Here is a 24,106-nt window from a genome sequence, read left to right as displayed (position 1 = left end):
TGGTTCTTGAGCAGAGAAAACAATACTTTGAAAAACCTTAAACAAATTACACTGAACAAGGATGATGACATAGGAGGTTCACATATTTCAGAAATGTCGCAGTGTAATTCCATTACAATACCGCTTGCTTGCCAGTTCACCTGTGCATAATCTATGCTGCATGCCTTCTTCTTTTGTTCTGCTTCCTCAAGCCCTAACTCATGCATTCTTATGGTGACTCTGCCATGTCATCATCCTTGTTCATTGCAAGTTGTTCTAAATTTTGAAAATATTCTCATTCTTTATCCCAATTATCACAAATTCTGAAACTCTGTCCTCAGTATAACTAATTTATGGTTGTTCAAATGTAAAAATCTGAAAATCATCCGGAGGTCTCCTTTAACATTAACTACCGACTGTTGACTAATACGTTTATCAGTAGATTAGTGAAAATGGTGGCTCGCGGTGCACATTTAATTCCGTGGCGACAGTAACGCTTACGCAGATGAGAAACAAAAAGTAATAAATCCAATAGCTTGGCTAATAATATCTCCCTTGTTTACTCGCAATTTTCATTTCATTACTGCAACAGAATTATGTCTCTCTTCCATAGCAACGGATAATCCCTTTTTAGTTTTGTCTTGTTGCTGTGTGTGTGTGTGTGTGTGTGTGTGTGTGTGTGTGTGTGTGTGTGGCAAATCCCCTTCTCCAGTTTGCGTGATCATTTATCAGGTGATGTGCTGTCGCGTATTAATGCTGTTGTCATCAGTGAGTATCAATCATTACATTCATCCTTTCTGCGGAAACAATTTCTTCTTTCTCAAATTAGTGTTGGAGGAGACGATGTATGTTTTTGGCCGATGCACGTAATGACATTTTGCGAGTAATTAGAGGAATGAGACAACACGATAAAAGAAAAGAAAAATAGAATTCCCTTTTATAAGGGTTATGATTTTTTAAAGACATGAGGTATGGATGGGGAAGTCGCAATCCCCCACCTCCCCCCCCCCCCCAAAAAAAGATAAAAATTCGTCCGAATTGCCTACAGAACGTTCTTCATCACGGCTTTTGTTCAAATACATGGGCGACCAAATCGACGGATTAAATATGATAAGAGACTTCAAACGTGCGAACGCTTTACCGCGCTTCTTTTTTTTTTATTTTCGACATCTCGTGTTGCCTGCTTGGTGTCATCTCGCAATGCCAACCACAAAATGGCAATTTCGGTCAGCCTCCCTGTTTATTTTCAATTTCTCGCGACACCCGACAGATTAACCGTGCTCAGCTGCCCAGCATTCGTTCTCTGTTCCGCATATCGCGTGCTCCATGAATAGATCAAAGTGTAAAAGAGAATGGCAAACAAGTTGTTAGAAGGGGAAGAAAGATAGAGAGATTTGAAGTGACAAAGAGAGAGAGAGAGAGAGGGAGCGGAGAGGGGGAATCGCCACTCTACCATCGTCATCCTAACAACCGCGCCTAGCAACGGTGGAGCCTGTGTACACATGAGGCAGAGACCTCACCGAATTTCCGCACGCATTGCTATTCACGTATTGCATCAATTGCAGAATCACATCCAGGGGTTGGCTGAGCCTATGGCGTCAGTTTTCTTTTTTATTTATTTCCGTGTGTGTTAGTGTATGTATCTGCGGTTGTGCGTATTCGTATTTGTGTGATGGTATAACGGGTACTTGTATGATTATGTGTGCTTTTTTTTTAAGTGTTCAAGAGGGGCAAGGTCATTATTGGGAAAGACGGTATAATGGAGGCCGAAATATTAATGGTGAAAAACACGCTAGAAGTAGAGCATTCGCTTCGCCGTGAACTTAATAGCCGGAAATGCTACATAGCTGAGTGAGATTGTAGAAATCAAATGCCAGAAAGGCAACCGTGTCTTAACACAACAGAGATCTGTTGTTTTTTCTTCAAACGCGAGGTAGTTTCTAGGTACGTGTAAGTGCCTGTCAGTGTTATTATAAATAGTATATTAAAGAAGCAAGCAGCAAACGATATAAATAGTCTAAACAAAGACATGAACTTGTGTTTCAAGCTCACTTTTGAGAAACTTGGGTTATTGTGATGTCAAAATAATGCCGAACCCTTGAGAAAACAGATGAAGAACAAGTAACCAAGTAACATGTTGCCAAACAATGATACAGTCTTGGTAGTGTGGCAAACACATCAATATAGATTCGGAATTTCGGTAACTTAGTAGAACAAATCCCTCGTTAAGTTTACTACTGTCGGTTCTTCAAAGCCACAGTAGAGCTCTCGAGTAAACTTTAAAAAGTAGTGTATACTCTAAAGTATGCTTCGCATAGCGATCTGATGAGTCGGTGAGGATGATAACGTGTGATGTTCACCCCTCCTTTGCCACTTTGTTAACCACGCAGTTTGTCATCTTCTCAAACAAGGCGTTGGAGGTGTAACGCAACAGGTTAAGAAGTTGGCTATTAGTCTCTGATGGGGAGGCTTGACGATATTCTTCATTTTTTTATTCCATTTTTTTTTTCGAAGCATATTTCCTATCATTAGACAAAAAAAAAAGAGGTTCAAGAGGTTTCAAATATTCATAACCAAGAAGAAGCAGAATGCATCAAGGTATTGATGAAGTATTTTGGAAATCACGTGGATTTTCAATTGAAGTGAAATCAAGTGTGACGTTTCAGCTCTGTATCCTACTGGACGTCTTATACGTGGTAGTATTGTCTATTAAATACCTCTTCCACGGAATGCCGATATCGATGCTGTGCTTTCGGGTTTGTTGGAGTTAACGATGGATTCCACCGGCATGGAAGGTCCATCACAGAAGGTGTATAGACCCAGGCAGCGTCGACCCGGGATGACGCTGTACACCATTCCAGGTAGGGAGGACTTCTGAAGGGGGCTTCTTGATCATTCGCTGACGTCATAGCTATTGATGCTACTTTATACAACATTCCCATCGATGATATCATCGTGTGTCAGTTTCATAATCCTCGCCGGCTTTCTCTCACCCCCATCAGGGCCTCTTCTTTTCTATTTTCTTCCACCCCATGACGTTCTGGTAACGCACGTCATTCCCTCATCACAAATGTATCTGCAGAGAGAGAGAAAGGGGGGAGGGAGGGAGAGAAAGGGGGGGGGGTTGGAGATGGAGAGGGAATGAAACGGGAAGTAGGGGTGACAGACATCAACAGACAGAAGATGACAGAGGGATCTCATCATTACATAATGTTTCAATTAGCGTTGCTATTCAAAGGCTTTGTTGTAAATTTCCCGTTAGGGGGAAAACGGTAGAGAGACCAAAACATTAACTGGGAGCATCCAAGGATGACACAAAATTGGGTTAGGACGCACATAAATCTTAAATTGATTCATAGCATGCCAAACGGAGGCTGTGCAGGAATAAAGTGTAGAGTAATAGAGTGATATTAAGCCGATTGACTAAGGCCCGTTTCTGGAACTAGGTTATATGCAGACATACACACGTATGCATTGTATAGCCTAGGCCTATACACACAAACACACGTAAATTTGTCTAACATATACATACGTACATGCATAGTATACATACAAAATAATACCTTTTATATATGCGTAAAGAGACACATATATACACCTATGGTTGGTGTATTGCATGTATGTATGTGTATATGTGTATGTACGAGTAGGCCCTATGTATGTATGTATGCATACACCAATTGTATAAAAATGCATGAGGTTTAAACTGAAAGAACAACATCAGCCAATGACAACAAAAGACCTCAATAATGACCATGAGTAATATACAATACAAGTGATATGCAGGTGTTTCCTCATGACAATAGTAAGAATAAAACACTCAACATGCCTGAAGTATGTTTGTCTTGATCAGCTTCTCCTTTAATAACATTTTGACCCAAGGGAGGGTTCAGACTTAGGATTCAATGACATTTAATTTAATTTAATTTAATTCAATTTAATTTAATTTAATTTAATTTAATTTATTTTCATTTCATTTCATTTCATTTCATTTCATTTCATTTCATTTCATTTCATTTCATTTCATTTCATTTCATTTCATTTTATTTCATTTTATTTTATTTCATTTCATTTGGTATATCAAGTTTCCACACAAATCATACAGTGTTGTGTTTACAACATCCATCCATGACAATGTAAAGTAACACATGAATTTTAAGTTATGAGTTCAGTGTATACAAATAGCATTCACATTGCTCAAAATCAATTGAAGTCACTCACAAGGGTACATTCATGACGGATAAATAAAATTATGTGTGGAGGGAACCTACATAGAAGTAGAATGTATAATTGTGAGAGTAGGCTCCCCGGAACAAAATCAAACACAGGCTGTTACACTCACACACACACTCTGCACGCACGCAAGTGCTCCTGGACAAGCGTGCGTGCACACATACACACACACACACACACGCACACACACACACACACACACACACACACACACACACACCCACACACACACACACACACAACAAGGAGAAGAGAATGAGAAAGAAAAAGAGGAGAAATCACCAACTAAAAACCAAAAACAAAATGACGTCTAACTGTTTCCGTCGCTGGATTTTTCCTTATGCCGTTTATACTGTTAATACTGAACAAATCAGCTAAAAGGGCATCATTTCTCAAGAAAAGTAGCTGTAATATATGGAGAACAGGAAATAAACCAACATAACAGTAGCAACGAATAAAAAAACCACAAAAACAAACCCGACAACCTAAAAAGTTCAGATTGCAACGTACGCTCATAATGTGCAAGCACGTATAGTGGCGCTTGTAGATCGAGTTGTATGGAGATCCTTCTATGCACCATTCATCAGGCCATCTTGATTGATATTCCGATCACGTAATCCGATGTTGGGTATCGAGCGAGCAATTACCCTTTAACGCTCCTAAAGAGCCTCTAATACTCGGATTTTCACAATTTTCACCACTGACATAGCTCCCCCTCTGCCGATTCGTTACATTTTATTCTTTCCACGGTTTTTTTTTTCGTGCTGCTCTTGCGTGAGTCAGTATTCAGAATTGCAAGAGCGTGGGAGTCAGTGTTGACTAGTTATAGGACTATACGTAAGTCTTGGGGTCTGCATGCTAGACAAAAAAAGATAAATATATAATTATTGATTTCATTGATTTTATTCTTTTATTTTATATTTTATGTTATCATTATCATTCTTGTAATTCTTGCTATTACTTTTTGAAATAAAAGTACCACCGCAGGAACGGGGCATGTATACACACTCCGTTTCACAACTGTTACTTCAAAAATATTGACCGTTAGAGTAAAAAATAAATGAATGAACGTATACCTGCCAGCGATGTTAGCATATTTCTCGGAAACACCTGTATTACAAACGAAAGAGAGAGAGACAGAAGACAGAGACAAAGATAGACACACAAACACACACTCACACATACACACACACACACACACACACACACACACACAGATAGACAAACAAACGCTGGAAGGTGCAAATTACGTGACAAGTAAAAGCGCACCTGTCTAAAATATCTGTTCATCACGGATGTACAAGTTATGATTTGCAGAATATCGCCCATTAGACACTATTGACATTAATTCAATAAACTGCACGCAGGACACTGAGCAAAACAAGCATGCCGCGGGGTTGCAAAAATCAGGTTCTTACGAAAGTGACAATTTATGTTTGCGTATTATAGTTGATGATGATATAACCATGATGCACTTCACTGGACGAGTGGACAAAATGGAAAAAACAACAATTACCTTTAAGTTGTAGCGGACGGCATTTTTTTCCTGGCAGGCTTTGCAATGCGTCAAGTATATTGTTTTGGTAAATGTGTCCTTTTTGAACGATGTTATTATGCTGTATATGTAGCTATTTTGGATGCAATTTCACAGTGATTAAGTCTCACTTACACAACTTGTCGAAGCAAAGGATGTTTCCATTTCCGTATCACGGACAACGCTCCAATCACAAGCTCAGAAGCGAATGATAATCACAACAAATACAATTATTTTCACTCCGCAAGGACGTATTAGCTGTTAAGTATTCAAATCAAAATTTGTCGAAACGATGAGAATTGAGTTTAAGCTCGTTTACTCTGAACGAAACTGTGATATATGATAAATCATGCAACACTACCTTTAAAGGATAGCTCGTTAGGTCATAAGTAGAGTAATGACCTTCTGCGAGGTCGAATTTGATGAATCTCATACTGCTGTCTTGCACGATGCGCCGAAGATATTTATTGTAATGTCGCCTTTACGGAGAAATGAATGCATATTGCTTATGTTATATGCTTACGTGCATGCTACACGACCCCGCCGTGGGCATATCCGAGTTGTCTGGCCATGGTCAGCTTTTGTTTTGGATTGACCTCCTCCAGCCCCTGTTCTGACATTAAAGTATTTATTATTTCCGTTTATGATTTCCGTTTAAGATGTGGATGATGGACAACGACTATAAAGCATTTGCGTGATTGGTATTGAAAATGTTATTCACTCCCGACCGCAGACTGCAAAGGACCGGAGTGAGCAGAGAAGGGTATAACCACTATGTTGTCTTGTTGCATTCTTCACGTAATAACCATTTGAAAAGTTAAATTTATTTAAACTGACACACGAAGGACAGACCCGAGTGGTTTCCATATTCGATATTTGAGGAAGGAATCAAATGAAGATTTAAACCAATCGTTAATCATGCATATAATGTCATCACTTGCACATAACAAAAAGGTGCCCATCCTGCATCGTATACATCGAAAATGCTAGTGCTGAGGTTACGTCACTGAGCAAAACGTTATGAACGAAGCACTCAGTGCATGCAAAAGTACTTTTTTATTTCAAACGTAATTACACCATTTTAACCTTAATTTGTAATCATCAAGTTTGATGGAGCTCCGCAAGTTTCAATGAGATGCTCCCAGTGAATAAGTCAACTGATCAAATCACTGAACGAAATCATTCTGGTTTGTAGTTTTTTTAATGTTTATCTTCACTTTCATCTATCTATCTAACTATCTATCTATCTATATATCTGCCTATCTATCTATCTATCTATTTATTCGTCTATATTTTCATCTGTCTATCTATATCACTGCGTATCAATCTTTCTTATTCATTTATCTATGATTGTGATTATATTATGTACATGCACACAAAATCATTATGTAAATATGTAAATAACTAGCAATAATTGTACATACATACTACCGGTAAATAAATATAGATAATGTACAGATATGTATGTCTGTGACTTCATGTAGGTACTGCATAGGCTTTCAAGAAAGTAGACGCACACACACACACACACACACACACACGCTCACAAAGGCTACGATCACATACATGCTCACACAAAAAAAGAATCGATATTGTCTCGCCATACTTGCAACAAAAATGCATCAAGGAAAACGTTAAAGGAAGACAGCGTTCAGCATTATTCGTTTATTAGGAGCCCTAGATTTGACTTTATCGTGTAACCCAAGAACATGGAGAGAGTGAGAGAAGCAATCTGAAGAAAATAGTGCATTAAAAAGCAGCACGAACACCATGCTTTTTGTTTCAGTAATAAAAAAGGGAGAAGATAAGCAAAGATGTCTAAAATTCACGGAGACAGCTCTCACATGTATAAAACATCAACGTCGGGTATTATGATAACTGATGAGATTATTTTGGTGTCGCAGGTTGTTCCATCTATTCGCTCTGATGAGTTATGAACTTCAGTAGAGGGATCGATATGATATAAAACGATGAAAGGAAAAAGAAATGAGGGGAAACACAGGAGGGGGGTTGAGTGATGGTAACTATGCAGACGTGTTAAGTACGCACGCATGCGGTACCAGGGCAAGGAGTGTGTGGCGCGAAACATCACGTGAAACAAGCAAGAATTGGTAGCAACAACGGAGACCACGTTTATTGAATTACGCGCGGCGCTGATAAGCTCGCTCGGGGATCAAGGCGACACATGTATCATATTGTTTTTGCCATCTATTATAACCACCGTGCATTGATAGTCCGCCTGTCTATCGTCGCCTACCATTTCTGCTTTTTTTTTTCTTCCTTCCTTTTCTTTCCCGCGCCCATGGGCGAGGAGGGAAAGGCATCAAACAGGGAGGAATGAAACGCGAGAGCAAGTCGGGCTTATCAGTGACATTTTAGACGAATCCTCGCGGCCTATCTCTGGCGGAATTACATGCTGACGTAGTCCACTTTATTGGCGCACATCATGCCAGTAATACCAGTTGTTTCGTTATGCCTCCCCCTCAGTACAGCAGACGTTGCATAAAAAAGAGGACAGAACAAAAGAAATGGGCGAAAGACAAAGTCACTGTCCCCGTAGGGAAAGCACTGTCTAATTGCGGTGTCGATTGCCTTACGGTATCATGCACATTTCCGATGCAAGGCTGGTACCTTTTTTTCCTCTGTTCTTAAAATGCGTCGTTTTGAATCTATCGGACTTGAGCCTCGCGTACACCTCCCAGCGGTTTGGCGGCAAACTAAAATAGCCACATAGAATGGTAAGTTTTACAACTAGGGGGCTTGACTCTGTTTATAGAAGCAGCCATTGTTTACATTTTAACAGTCGAGTGAAACAGTTTCTTCCTGCTTTATTGTTTGTATTCCTTTATTTGACGGGTTTCGGTGTTTATGTTTGTTTGTGCGTGAATTTTTTTTTTGTATTCTCATCGTGGATTCTCATGGCAATATTAACAATGCTCTTCTGCTCTATCGGTTATGGTTATGGAGGCATGGCTTTTGTACAAAGTGCAAACGTGACAACTGTGTGTGTGTCTGTGTGTGTGTGCGCGCGTGTGTGTGTACCTACATGAGATGAGATGTACTATTCATATATATATATATATAATTCATAATATATTTCATGATATATTTACTTATCTATTTATTTGTTTACGTGCGTGTATGTATGTGTGTACATTGCATGGCTCTCACCTTACATTTTGATTAATTTGTTTGTTTATTGTAGAACAATTCTCGTACTGTAGCAAGAAAAAAAACATATAAATACGATATGTATATACCTGTACACATGTAAATCTTACGCATTTATACGAAAAAAAGGGGAGAAAAGTGGTAGACAGGAAGGCTTGCTTATGGAGGCAGTCATCCCAGATGTGGGCATTATATTTTTTACTTCTTTATTCCAGTTTCCCGCTCGATCAGTAAAGATATGAAGCTACATGAAGATAAGCCCCAGTGATGAGTTCAAGCAGAGATGTACAAAAGAGAACAATTCTATAGGGGTTAGAGAGAGAAGGGGGCGAGGGAGGTAGTGATGGGGATGGTAGAAAGGGAAAGAGTAGGGCAGAGAGATAGGGAGGCATAGGAGAAGAGATATGCGGATGGAGGGAGTTGAATTAGAAAACATGCTAGATGGAAACGAGAGGTCAAATTAAGGTAGGGAATGGCAATTGTAATTTTTCCAATTTCAGTATCTACTTTAATATAAACTTGCACAGGCTCCGAGGATGTAAGAACGCAAAAATCTTCAACGAACTTGGGATGCTACGTATCATATCGGGATTTTTTTTTTTTAAACCAGGTGTGTTACTATTGTACTTACAGCTTGGTTCTTCCTTTTATGCAATGACATTTGATGAAATGCCACATCACATCCATGATCATGATTAATAATCATATCATAATAACGCTCCCTAATGTACTAAGGAACTTATCAGGACAGAGCAGAGAGAGCAATCGTCACTTTTCTTCCTGAAAATGACGAGAGGACAAAATCAATGACGTCATATTACATTTTCTCTGTGATATATACTGTCATCACTGCTTCTTTTTTTTCTTTTGAAATATTTCAATTTTGTAAATAAATGATTTTTTTTTTACCACATTGATAATAGAGAACGAACGTGCGTGATGTGGTTGTGCGGTGATATAGATTGGGATGATGCTACGGTAACATCATCATCAACAACAGCCGCAAGAAACTCCGTTGCTGCCTCTTCCACCGTAACTGCTGTACCAAGTTTCTGTTTATACAACAGCTCTGTATGCTTCTTCTATGCTATAGCATGAGAACCTTCTTTTTTTATCAATCCCGCATCAGTATTATCTCCTTCCACTCCTTCTTCTACTCTTCCACCACCACGTCCTCCTCTTCTCTTCTCTTTTCTTCTCTTACATTCTCTTTTGTTATGTTTTGTTCTGTTTTCTACTCTTCTATCCCTCCTCTGATACACGATGAGTATATACGCCAATGGATTGTCATTGCAAAGAAGCGTGTGTACACCAATGATGGTAATAAGACTCATCGGCACCATCATAATATATATATAAACACAACACGACTTGCCCACAACCGTTGACAACCTGCCGGCGCGCATCTTTCCACAGGTGCACAAGCACAAGCCACCTTCACCATAAGTAGTACCACCGTTGCTGTAACAACGTTTAGTATACCAACATCCGGTATCTTCTGGTCCTCCATGGTGCCATTTCCAACCCTCCAGCACTCACTATCTTATCTTAATGACGATTGATGATCATTGTTACAGATTTCTTTTTATATTTTTATTTATTTATTTATTTATTCATTTTTTGCTGATGCCACCAATACCACTATCTTTTCTTGTACGACTACTGGTACATGATCATAGTACTATATTATGTACTACTTCTACCGCTGTCATCATTGTTATTAGCAATACAATTGTGCTGCTACCATTACTGTTATTTTCATTTCTACTTCGACTGCTACTTCTTTCAGATCTGCCTCTATCTCTGCTATGAACACTGCTATATACTACTCCTCTTCCCCTTCTACTTCTGTTGCTGCAAATCTCACAATTGCTATAGCTGTAACTTATCATTTTAAACCTCTATGGCTGCCACATTACTGCTTTCATTGCATGCTTTCTCCACCAACTCTGATATCATCGTCACCGAGACTGCCGCAACTAATCACCACTCCTTCAAAATCACTGCTATAATTAGAAATTCTACCACTACAACTGTATGCAGCATCATCCATCGCTATGAATAGTCGACTTCCACCTCTACTATAACCTCCCTCTCACAACATTTGGTGTTTGGAGCAGGTGAACTAAGCTTCAACAAGTCCCTCGTAGCTAGCTGTCGGTGATGAATTATTCATTTAAAAGCATCCCCAATTTCTCCTCTCACTTGTCTGTATTGGAAAGGCTGGCTCGATCCAGCCCTCCCTCCCTCCCTCTCTCTCTCTCTCTCTCTCTCTCTCTCTCTCTCTCTGTTATCACGCAGACGCCGATGCGCCGCTGTGAGACAATACGTAGATCCCTTCTCTGCCATCAAAATGCCCTGCTATTCGAGTCCATAAAGGTCTAATGCACTATCAAAGCTTGTTTATATATAGGTGGCGGTTATACACTGTCTTACATTATCTCAGACAGAGTGCCGTTTCGCCTTTCTGATGCAATTTGCATGTGATATAGACGCAGAGGCAGATCTCATATAAAAATACGATTATTTCCAAGAGTCGATTATAATCATAAACCTGATAGGCCTTACCCGTTACTTGCAGAACTAAGATGTGTATAATTGTATCAAAAGTAAATGTCCCAATAAATCGTATTTCCCAACATCAATGCAGCATTATTAGCCGAGAATTGTAGACAAAATATATCGCCAATCTCTGCAAAGATTCTGGAAGACACTACTACTCACACGCAGCTAAAGAACTCCAAGAAAACTACAGTGGGACTTTTTCAATTTGTTCACGTCTTAAGAAGGAAGTGGTTTGTTTGACATTTGTAATCATTTCATTTTGGTGTCACTCGCCCGTATGATCAATCCATTATTTGTGAGGAAAATCGGCGTAATTTCTAAAGAAGAATTTGGACCGCCATCGAATGATGTAGATAGCTGTTGTGTTGTTGTGCATTTTCAGCGTTAAGTTTCTCAGGGAATCTCGTATCAGAATTAATGACACCGATGCGGAATTGACGCACGTACGTGTATTAACTCAACTGCACGTCTATGACATTACAGAATTCTACATTTCCACGTGCCGAATGTACCAGTGTATGTGCTTGAACATTTTGACATTCACACATGGCACAAACCGAGCACATGAAAGTTTGGAAGACAGCAGACAATGAACAATATACGGGCTATACCGTGGGGATCAATTTTGGAAGCAGACGGCGTATACCATAGCTGTCACGACGTCAGCGTATCCCACGTGCTTAAGCGAAGTGGATGCAATTTGGAAGACACATTTAGGTGAAGCAAAGTAAGCGGAGGAAATAAGTACTTCAAAGTGTCCCTGCTGTTCGATTGAGTCGAAGATTTTTTTTTTATATTATTATTGTTCAAAAGGAGGAACCTACTTCAATGCTAACATCTGTGGCTGTACAGGTTCCTCACAAAGAAATCTATAACTATTTTGCTATAGACATAGAAAGTTTGAACAGAGATGCAGAGGCGCATTACTGTAAAGGTTAAGGGAAATTCAGCTTTCTTTCCAATCAACTATCATTCAATAGTAGAAACACGCCTTAACAATAATAAAAATCGTCCCTACATAATGTAATGTGTCCCTGTCTTTCTCAGTCCATGACATCTGAAAATCTAACATTAGTTTGGGAGACTATTCACTTTAACATGAAGAAAAAAAAAATCAATAAAGGAAGCATTGGAAAATATGAACCATTGAAAAAAAAAGAGCAGTGGGAGAAGAACATATGAAGACAAAATGGAAAAAACGAAGTGAAAGAAAGGAAATGAAACGGGGTGAAAAAAGATTAGAAAAAAAAAGAGGAAAGAAAAAGGTGTCAGTATTATGGGGACAACAGTTACACTGCTGTTGACGTAAAAAGGAAGGAGGGAAGAGACGGACATGATGAAAATAAAAGGACAAAAGAAAGGAGACTATAGGATGGCGAAGATATCCATGATATGATTTAAAGCACGCTCAAAGAGTAAATCCACCCCAAAATGAACAAACTCCAAAGGAAAGAAAAAATATTCCCGACATAAATAAAAAAATATGCCCTCCCAAAAATGACCAAAATCGGTTTAAAAATTAAAGGAAGCTAATTCATGACATTCTGAAAATTCACAAATTTTCGGAAAAAATGTCTTGACCAGTCCTAATGAATATTTAGATGAGTGAGTTGAGGACGTCATGCCCTCACACTTTTTCATGTAGGCCTATGTTTCATAATGACATTCGGAAAAAATATATTTATATAGCTTATACAATGGTTTGACATGGTTTTAAGGCAAGTTTCAAATTTATACAGCTGAAATTTGAGATTTTTGTGTCATTTCTGTATTTGAATGAATAAGAAATTGCGAGAGCATGACATCTTCAACTTGCTGATTTGAATATTCATAAGGACTGGTCAAGAAGTGTTTTCCTAAAAATTGTGAAATAGCAAAATGTCATAACTGCCTTATTTCTTATATGATTTTGATCATTTTGCGCTGTTCTGTAAGGATTTTTTTTTTCCTTATGAAATTGATAAAATTTTGGAGTGGATTTCTTCTTTAAATTTGTATGGAAAAATCGAAATGTCACTCCCACACCATTCTGCACGTTACATGTTTGATGAACAATGAAAATATCACAGAGTCAGCTATCTACCATGTGCGCCGACCTTGAGAAAGGTACGGGACATTTATTGCGTGAGCATGGGCATGACCAACCAGTCTTACGTTGGTCAGAGGCGAGATTATTGTATTCTGTGTCCATGCACCCGTTACTTGATACAATTTCATGGTCGCAGCGCGCATTATTATCTTGTCGTTGTTTTTGTCTTTTCTGCTCAGTATCATTGTTTACATTGATTTGCCTCCGAACTCTTTTTATCTATGTTTCAATGCAGATGAGTGTTACGAGGCGCTACTCGCTGAGCAGAGTGTGGAGACACTACGAAGTCTTTCCGTGAATAATGAATGCATTCCGCTGCTCCTCTCCCGCCTTCCCCACTGTGTACCACGCCTGCTGACGCTTGCCAACAGCCTGGGCGAAGAAATCAGTCAGAGCATCAGCCAAATAATCACCAACCTCACTCAGGTGAAGTTCCTTTCTTTTCACAGTTTTTATCTATTTTGTTATTACTGACAAACTTTGTCAAAGAACCTACTGAATTTCAGCTTTCAATAACCAAGAATTTAAAAACGCAAACATATCTATATATATAAATGTTTATATGTTGATTTGTGTGTCAAGGCCCCCTTTTTTGGTATGTGTATGTAGGCGTTTATATATATGTGTGTGTGCGTGGGGGTGGGGGTGGGGTGGGGTCAGGGGTCAATGGCACCCGTTCTTGGAATATCATGGTTTTCAGTGTCATTGAGAGTAATGTTGGGTTTTTTTTTTTTGCTACTTTTATATCTACTTCTGATAATGAAATAACAAAAAATCAGAGTAGTAATTTTGCATATTACACTCAATGATGCAAGGGTGATTGGTTCGTAAAACACAATGACATTTTCAAGCAGGTCCCTACATCAAAAGATGTGACCGGTAACACATGATCTCGGATCACCGTTTTCTTTTTGTGGCCTTCTATCATCTAATAACTACTGCGTATACATATTCGCCGTCAATGTTCAGCGGCAAGTCGGGGCTTGGTTTCTTTCCGATCTTCCCGTATTTGATAAACTAGTCATCAAACAAAGAGTGGGAGTCTATGCAATTACATCTTTTTTCTTTTTCTTTTATTGAAATCGGGCATGCAGAAGAGCAATACAAGAATATGACATATTATTGATAGTGATATCCAATCCAGATGAGTAGGTGGGGAAAAAAAGAAAATCGAACGACAGTAAACAAAATCGTAAATGAAGAAATCTAGACCGCTGATGATGTTTACTACTGAAAAATGAAAACCTTTTTAATGAATATATAAATGTATATATATATATGTATATATATATTTAATATATGTATATAATGTATATGAGGAGCTTGTTTCCAAAATCCATCATTTTTCTATGGATTTAGCGCCTTTTGGTTGCATGCTCTTCATACGTATAGCCTCTATTAATCTAGACTGTTGTGTGTGTGTCTGCAAACGGGACTGTATCATACGTTTATGTTGCAAGGGATGAGAAACAATGAAGGAGAGAGGTTCTCTCTACCATGATTTATTACGAAAGTCCTCGATCGCATTTTTTTTTTCCTAAATGGGATATCGTTAAACACGCACTTAAGAATGATTCTCTCTGACATGTTTATGAGACTCAGGGATATTTTTGTTTTCAGCAAACAGACAGTGACCGACTACATGATATGCGCATAAATTGACACACACACACACACACACACACACACACACACACACACACACACAATGTCCACCAGGACCCCCTGCATATGGGTAATAATGATATGCCTTGATTGGTCTGTCATTGGTGACTTCGTCTCTTTGTTTAGACTGTGACAGGTTGAAAAGGACCCGGTACTATACTAATACGCAATTTTTACATAAGAATGATAAATGTCGTATGTAATTTTTTTTTTTCAATTTTCAAATGAAAATGTAATTCATCTTTCAGCACGTTGGTATAAGTACATACTAGTACGCATACTTTCATTCCATGTTTATTATAAGGTCAAATCATGATGAAATGAATGAGTGAATATATATATATATATATATATATATATATATATATATATAGATATATATAATATAAACACATAAATTATGTATCATATATATTCATATACTGTAGAAGATGTATTGCGTGTATATGAAACTTCTTAATGAGGCGCTCATACACACACATACACTCACGCACCTAAGACTAGCCACTGTAAACAGTGTTCTAAATTTGTTATATCTATGCACGTGTTGACTTGCTGGTGAAAACTTAACGATTGCGTACTAGGAGAAACACACGCAGATATTAAACTTCCAGCTAGGTGCTCATTAGTTTTTGCGCAGCCAAGATAACAGCAGCTTCAGTGCAAACAACCGTGCTATTTACTCAGGGCGCAGATACTCTAACGCTGAGATTTTAGTCATTATACGAGCCGAACTCATAAGTAATGATTAGACTGAAAATGAGGATAATATAGATATACACACTAAAATGTGCATTTGAGTAAAAACTCACATACAAATATGTATGTATGTATGTATGTATGTATGTGTGTGTGTGTGTGTGTGTTTGTGTGTGTGTGTATGTGCGTGCGTGTGTGCGTGCATGTTCCCGTAATGCTAATCATTAGTGAGCACTTCTCAAAACAAATCCCGTCGTTGCTTAGCAGGTATCTGTGTCGGAGCTGATATTTACTCGGCTTTTTCTTTCCCCCAGAAGTTATCAATTTAGATGTAGACAGTATGTCGCAGAAACCAAGAGAGAATGGGTAGCAGAGAGGGAGAGAGAGAGAGAGAGGGGGGGGGGGGGAAGAGGAAGAAATCTAGCCAGATTGAGACCATGCAGATGCTTACCAAACGGCTTGTTCTGTTAATTGTCTTAGTTTCGTATAGAATTAAAGAAATAACCACAGATATTGGAATGGTCTCTCATGTCCATTTGACAACTGCGTTTGTTTGTTTGTTTGTTTGTTTGTTTTTTGCTTTCCTGTACATGTACTCAGTATTCCTTATAGACCAGCTTGCCCGTTTTCAGCAGCTGGAAAGTTAATGTGACGATTTTTTTTCGGCAGATGTTTATTCGACATGTAAGAGAGTAATGTACATGAACGTGAAAATGATATATTCATTTTGACAGTCATTCGATTAGTTAATCCGTACTACATTCCTTAAAAGGTGATAATAGTTGTATCAACACAAAAATGGTTTGGTAAAAAGAGTTGATTGATAACAGTTGTAGCATTCAGTTAATTGTGACCGTATTTGTAAAAGCGGCTGTGCTGGTAATAGCAATAGCAATAGCAGAAGCACCTCTATAGTAGTGAGTGATAGCTATAATGTTGTAATGATCCCTACTGGAAATAACACAGTGTCCCACGGTGTGTTCACAATGTGTTTACAGTGTGTTCATAATAGTTTTAGTCGACTATGTGAAAACGCTTGAATTTAACAGTGTGAAGATGATTTCACACTGAGTGGTGTGGTTTTCACAGAGTGTTCACATAGTAATGCTTTGTTTCACACTGTGAATTGACGACCCACATTGTGTTCACACTGTTAAAACGCTCGAATTTAACAGTGTGAAAAGATTTCACAATGTGTTAACAATGTGGTTCTTACACTGTGGGACACTGATTATCTTACCATCTGACCAGAGCAGCATTTGTCGTATCGACAGCTTTAGGCAACAAACAATTATAAACGTTCTGCTATTATAGCTGCTCTATGATTATTCTTGTACCTTACAGTGATGATCAAAGTCCGTGTAATTAAGGATTTGACGCTTATTGATTCATACCTCAAGAAGTGGGAATATTTATGACCATCTCTGTTTCACTTCATCCCCCCTTTTTTTTTGCTTAATATGCCCATACTGGAAAACGACCATCTGAAAATGGAAACCATTGTGAAACTTTCAAATTCTAACAATATTCCACAAACCATGTGTATATAGTGCCTCGGTTCCTATCGAGAAAGAGATAAATACACCTGACGACTGCCCGATATATTGACCTCTGTGAAGTACATTGCAGTCTTGCAGTTTCATGGGCTTTAGGTAGCACTTCTAGTGGTGTGTGTGTGTGTGTGTGTGTGTGTGTGCGCGCGCGCATGTAAGCTACTTTGTTAATGCATGTCGTACAATAGTACATTGTAACTCGTTCGATTTTTTTTTTTTTTTGGGGGGGGGGGGTGATTGAATTGTGTCTCTTGGAAGTGTTGAAAAAGTCATGCCGGCTTAAACGCCGAAAGAGTTATGAAAATTATATATATATATATATATATATATATATATGATGTATATAAATATATACATATATGCACATTTATAAAACTATATATAATGTGTAGCAATTCGTATAGTCGACGTGCTGTTCAAATAATACATTTATGTATTATCAGTAATAGGAGAAAATAACTCCAGAAATGTATCATGCTGTCAATACTGAGAGTAATTATGCATATATATATATATATATATATATGATATACAGATATGTTCTATAATTATTGTCTAAACGTTCCATCTATGAGTGACCATAATATATTTCCCCGAAACACATAAGAAATGGTCTTTCACTTGCCGATTGTGGCAAAACAATGTCCAGCTCAGTTTCTCTTTGCACGGTTTTCAGATACGCTCTTCCTGGTAAATTGTCTTCACAGCTTTTCCTAGTATACGACGTCAACGTTCTTCCGGGCTCGTCAATGGTCACAGCCGCTGTCTTTCCCCTTTAATCGGAAACCCCTCACCCTTTTAGGAAGCACCGGCCCAGCGCCCGCACAATCAATCTCTCTCGATTTGTTCATTCGTCTGCGGTTCCCCCAAAACGGTCTCGAGTCGTTGAGTTTGCCATTGAAAGACGGGGTGGGCGAAATTGAATAAATGTTATTAAAAGTTGAGAATTAAAAAGAATAGCAGATGTTCTCGCTGACAGGCACCTTCATGATGAATACATTTCGTGTCATTTTCTTACTCCACAACGTGAGTGATGATATGTGGAAGGTAACTCATTTGCACGTATACATGTGCACACCAGAAAACGATACACATGTCTGTAGATAGCTACCTTGTCATATCATTATACATACACACACACATATACATACATACAATATTTATTGATTTATTCATATTTATATATATGGAGACAATGTAAATAATACATTCAAGCGACTTTCGTTTTGGTGGTTGATGCGCCACCGTGATGAAAAATCATATTATATTGCAAATATGAAAAATAAAATGGCTTGTTCAGGTAAATCCTATATGCAATAGATTCCCTGCTAGAAAGAACACAGTGTCCTACAGTGCGATCATGATTGTTTTCACCCTCAATCGGCTATGGGAAAACGTTCGAATCTAACTGTGTGAGGATGCTTCATACTGTGGTGTGATTTTCAAAGCGTGTTCTTATAGTGATGTTCTTTTTTCACACTGTGAATTGACGATTCAAAATGTGTTCACGATGTTAAATCTCTGGAATTCAACAATGTGAAGAGATTGTACACTGTGTTCACAATGTGTTCACACTGTCATGACTGTGTTTCACAGTTTGCTTCACACTGTGGGACGCTGTGTTCATTCCAGCAGGGTTGGCAAACTTTGTGAGGCTTATTTTAGTTTGTTTTTTTTTTCTTGTCAGCAGATTCGTGTGTTTGTTCAACGTTTGTTCCATCGAGATTATGAGTCCAGAAAGTGTCGCCCTTCTGTTGTGCCATGCTCATAACAAGCTAACATTTATAGGGTATTTTTGTACATGGCCTCCCTGACATACTAGTAGACGAAGTGGAGAATAATGACAGGGGTTCATAAAGTGACTGTACATTCTGCATAGATTTTATTCCAGTGTGTTCATAAAAGTATCTTTAGTGATTGATTTTATCACAGTGTGTTCATTAAGTATCTCTAGTCATTGACATAAAAGATTCAGTGCATCCGGAGAATTCTCACCACCTGCGGTAACATCAACTACAATATAGAATTTAAGATAAAAACGATAATGGAAAATTGACAGAAATTGATCTGAAAGCGATAGTACCGACTATGCATGAGATCTCTCAAACTCGAACAGATGCTTGTCTTTATTGGAAACGACTACACATGATCTTAGCCAAAAGGTTGAGAAGAGAAACTAAATGTTCTCTTCAACAAACACAGATTCAACACTAAAATGCTGGTCGCCTTGTCCCGGTTCTTTGGCTTCGTTACTTGTGAAATAGCTTATATACTTATTATGATGTATATACGCATACTATGCCTGTGTATGTACATAATTCATAAAATACATAATGGCAAAATGTAGTTTGACATTACACGTTTGCATATTATATTACCATATCAATGAAGTTTACGTGTTTCTTAAAGTTCTACCATTTAAAAAAGATAATGGACTTACTTGTGCATTAATTAAAGTGTATATGGACAAAATGACAATAAAAAAATTATAACTTCACATGTAAAAGTATAGCAGAAGCTCCTTGGTGATACCAAGTAAACTGTCGACAGGCATTGCATTCCGAGGGAAAATATCGCTTCTTTGCTGATTGCGCCAAACAAGTACTTTTTAAGCACTGTCTGGTGTTATACCATTTTAGTATCACTCGTCTGAAAACTAATCTGAAAATGGTCGTAAAACATAACGCGGGGAAAATCAATCTTTTGTGCCGAAAGATCTCTCTCTCCGTTTGAATACAAGATTTCCAAATAAGTCTTTAACAGGTGAATCGTCACACACTAAACCGTAGGTGCATTCGCTCAGATCGAAGCAACGGGGTTGTTGCAGGTTTGTTTGTTTGTTTGTTTGTTTGTTTGTTTGTTTGTATGTTTGTTTGAGTTGAAAGATATTTGTGTTGTCAACATTAATATTTGATGGTCAAACATAGATTATAGTCGTCGTCATATAGTCGTCGGTTTCGGTGTTGGTTTTCGTTTATTCTACATTTTCAGTAAAAATAAAAAAGAGCCATAATACAGAACGTATATACAAAACCATATGACAGAGAAGATAATTATCAAAACAGCCCAATAATAACCATCGATATGACATCACAAATGATATACATTGCATTTGAAAGCGTTAGGAGACGGACAGACAGACTATGCTTGTATGCCTTATATAAAGGCCTTGTCCCCATACGATTTCATTCATAAAATATCAGAATATTTTTGATTTACAAGCATTACTACAAAAAGTATTTATAGTCGTACAATCAACCATCAGAAAGCACAATAATGAAATAAAATCAACGGTCAAGTCGTTTTATTTACTAAGACAGTGGCGACCCCCCCCCCCCCCCAACTTGGCCTGAATAACAGAAATTGAACAAGTAGAAAAAAATATGAAAAATTGAGGAAACTGAGAATGCAAACGTTTTAAATGCATCCTTGTGAGCTAATTGTGAATTTGGTACATGCATCAAATTGGGTCATTATAAATAGCATGTGTATGCCTACACAATAAGTTTACAAAGTTTCATAATTTCCAGGCACTTTTTAGCAGTACAGTTATTCTGTTATACTTGCATCTACAGTTGTGGAAAATGCCAATCGTCCCTTCGTGCTGTAGTTGAATTTTATAACACTTCAGGCACACATACTCGATTGCACAATACAAAATATGAATAAACATAACTATCACTTTATCACTTTATAATTACGTCAGGTCCACATGAACGAGACGGTATCTACAACGAGGTACATGTAGTCCCGAGAACAGAATTTTGCTGCTTCCCTTGCTTTCAATTCAATTTCAATTTCAATTTCAATTTCAATTCAGTTGAAATTTATTTACATTCCATTCGTTCACAAAAAAGCAGCCCTCGCATTAATGAAATGGATTCACATAATCTGACATGGCTAAGTATCTGGGTTTTCCATGAGGACAAAGTTTCCGATACATTATTATCAATAGAAAAAAAAAAGAAGAATGGAAGGACTTTGTTGAAACTCAATCCATATTTTTATCACTCCTTGTACTTATATATAGAAGATACCTTCCTTTAATCAATTTCCTTTTTCTCGGTAGGGGCGCTCGTGCTGATCGCTGCATGTAAATCTGTGTCTCACTCTCAAAGTGACCGAATTTGCTCTTGCCCCTTCTAAAATGAGGGAGAGAGAGAGTGAGAGAGAGAGAGAGAGGGAAAAACACCCAAGGTTGTCACATGTTATAGCAGTCAGGGACGCATTACCTTCCCACGAAGTAGAGGCAATTTACTCCGAGTTTGTCGCATCACTCTATTACGTCCATCATCAAACCCAACAGCGTGGAGGGGTCTACCACTCCAAAACAAGGTGGACGCAGGTGGGTGGAAAATGGGGGCAACCATGCACCCCACCACCTCCTTACTGAGCCACTGAGTATTCTCAAAAATTAACTTAATCACTTTGCTCTATGAGTGGAAGTGATTTGATCCCTGCTCTGATTTCTATAACATGTTTGTAGTTATCGGAGTTGGGCAAACCATGTCATCTCCCAACGGCCATAAAACTTGCCCCGCCCCTTCATTTCTGATGCTGATATTACGGCGTGTTCCGTTTTTTACACGGAATCCTCCAGCCGAGAAATCAGCTCTTCATTTGCAAATTGATACTTTACGACCCTCGTACCTCTCCATTATTTACGACGATCCCGTCTTACCGCATGTATAATTCTCACTTTGGTAAACATCCTTGGGTCAGCACGAGCGTTATGAGAAGGATTACTACGCATTGCGGTTCCGTGTTTGGTTGAACACAATTGTGAACTGACAGCCCGCGGGGTTCTTTATAAGTCTTTCAAGTGTTCCTAAGGTTCGTGAATATTTTTTTTTCTCTGCGTACTTCACATTATCTATCCGTTCAATGCCACTGGTTGACAAATTGCTCGCTTTCTTTATCTCTATTTGCACACAGTTGATTGCTGAGGACTCGGAGGAGAGCTTTATCTTCGATGTCACGTATGGCGCCGCTCAGCGCGAGGAGAGCTGGGAGAATTTGGCCAGTCTCTGTAAGTTGGCGGTCCTACTCTTTCCTGCCTCGGGATCCGTTCGCCTGGCAGCGATAGTTTCATACAATCGTGTGCTTGAGACATTCCTAATGATGGGCGATCGGCAGACGGCCCAGCGCAGGATGGGCCTGTCCCGTCAGAACGCTGAAGATGCCAAAGACGGCCCGCTCTCGCTGGAGCCGAACGAACCAAAATCACCCAAACGCGGATTCGTGCAATCGTTACGTAATAGCTTCCGGCGGAAATCATCCTCCAGCATCGGACCAAAGCAGGATTCACTGTCCCCCAAGTCTGCAGAAAAGTCCAAATATCTGCAAGTAGAGAGTGCCGTGGATAAGGACAATCTTTCAACATTCCAAACGACATCTCTGTCCGCTGTACTCACCACCTTGAATCAGATGGTAGCTCGTGATGACAGAATAGCACAACTCAAAGCGGTTTACTGCAAAAACATCCCGGAAACTGACATTGTCATGAACCTTAGGCCTGCTCCCGGAAGTAGACGAGGTGTATTCAGCCACAGAACCTCGTACACTGCCCGGGAACACCGAGAGGACTCGGCACAGCCCATAGTCCAGGCAGCCTTAAGATTGCTATCTTCCTTAGATATTAACCTACTCCTGGAATGCATCCAGACGGTGGGCGTGGCACCCGCCCCACAGTCTTCGGTGACGTCAACCTCAAAGCTCCATCCGTACCCCACCAAGCCACGCGAGAAACCGGACAAGGCCAAAGGTTTTCCCTGCTCCATTCCAGGAATCCGGATATCGCAATCCGACGACGACAACACCGACAACGGCGTCCTTACCGTGGATGCCCCGAAGTCGAGCAATAGTGACCCGGTCAGGCAAGCCCGCATCCTGTCGGCCAGGGCTCTGCTGACCATTGCCAGCCTGCCGAGCACACGGAGAGCACTGGTCAGGGTGGAGTACATACAACGACTACTCAACGTCCTGGATCCAACCGGAGACAAGGTATGGTTGCTATGGTAACGATCCTCGGTAGAGCATCTCTTGTCTGTTGGCAATCGGAAGGCCGCTATCTAACTAAAATAATTCATGAATTCTAACATTATGATATTGATTACAAGTGGAGCAATACATGATCAGTTTGTGCTTTCGAGGTTGTTCTTCCATTGCCAATCGACAGTTAAAGTAGTGTTCTCCGTTCTGCAGTGTCTTATATTGCTCTTTGAGCCAACCAAAAAAAAAAATCTGATGAGATGTTTTAGAAAATATTTGAATTTCGTATTACCCGTTCCTCCACAGTAAACCTTGTTTGTGTTTGATAATGTACTTAAGCGGGATACAGATGCATACCTAACCAAATGTTACATTTCTTTTTGCTTCGATTTGATGAATGCAACATGAAAAATTAATAAGTATGACTGATTTGACACAATTATCCATTCTTAGCGGCCTTCGGAGAAAGGATTATTTTACATCGATGACAATTATCATGTAAACTACAGTTGGCTGAAATGCAAAATGAGATTTTGGCGAACCAATCTGTGTGATTTCTTCAGCGTGTTTACCCTGCTGAAGTTTGGTTAGATGTATGGCAACGTATATAAGCACGGAAACCTACAA

The 24,106-nt window shown here is 39.0% G+C and overlaps 1 protein-coding gene across 1 annotated transcript in view; it reads left to right on the top strand.

Moving 5' to 3' along the window:
• Positions 1-24,106, top strand: part of LOC139708945 (uncharacterized) — a 206,720-nt gene that overhangs the window by 12,120 nt on the left and 170,494 nt on the right. Inside the window, exons 3-4 of the mRNA XM_071620914.1 lie at positions 13,807-13,997; positions 22,424-23,491. Coding sequence (XP_071477015.1) covers positions 13,807-13,997; positions 22,424-23,491 — 1,259 coding nt within the window. The remainder of the gene's footprint in view (positions 1-13,806; positions 13,998-22,423; positions 23,492-24,106) is intronic.

The sequence above is a fragment of the Diadema antillarum genome, unplaced genomic scaffold, assembly GCF_040938485.1.
Source record: "Diadema antillarum isolate AM-2024a unplaced genomic scaffold, OU_Dant_1.0 seq00001391_RagTag, whole genome shotgun sequence".
Classification (NCBI taxonomy): Eukaryota; Metazoa; Echinodermata; class Echinoidea; order Diadematoida; family Diadematidae; genus Diadema; species Diadema antillarum.
Note: the sequence above shows the minus strand (reverse complement) of the source record. Positions and strands in the feature narration are given on the sequence as shown.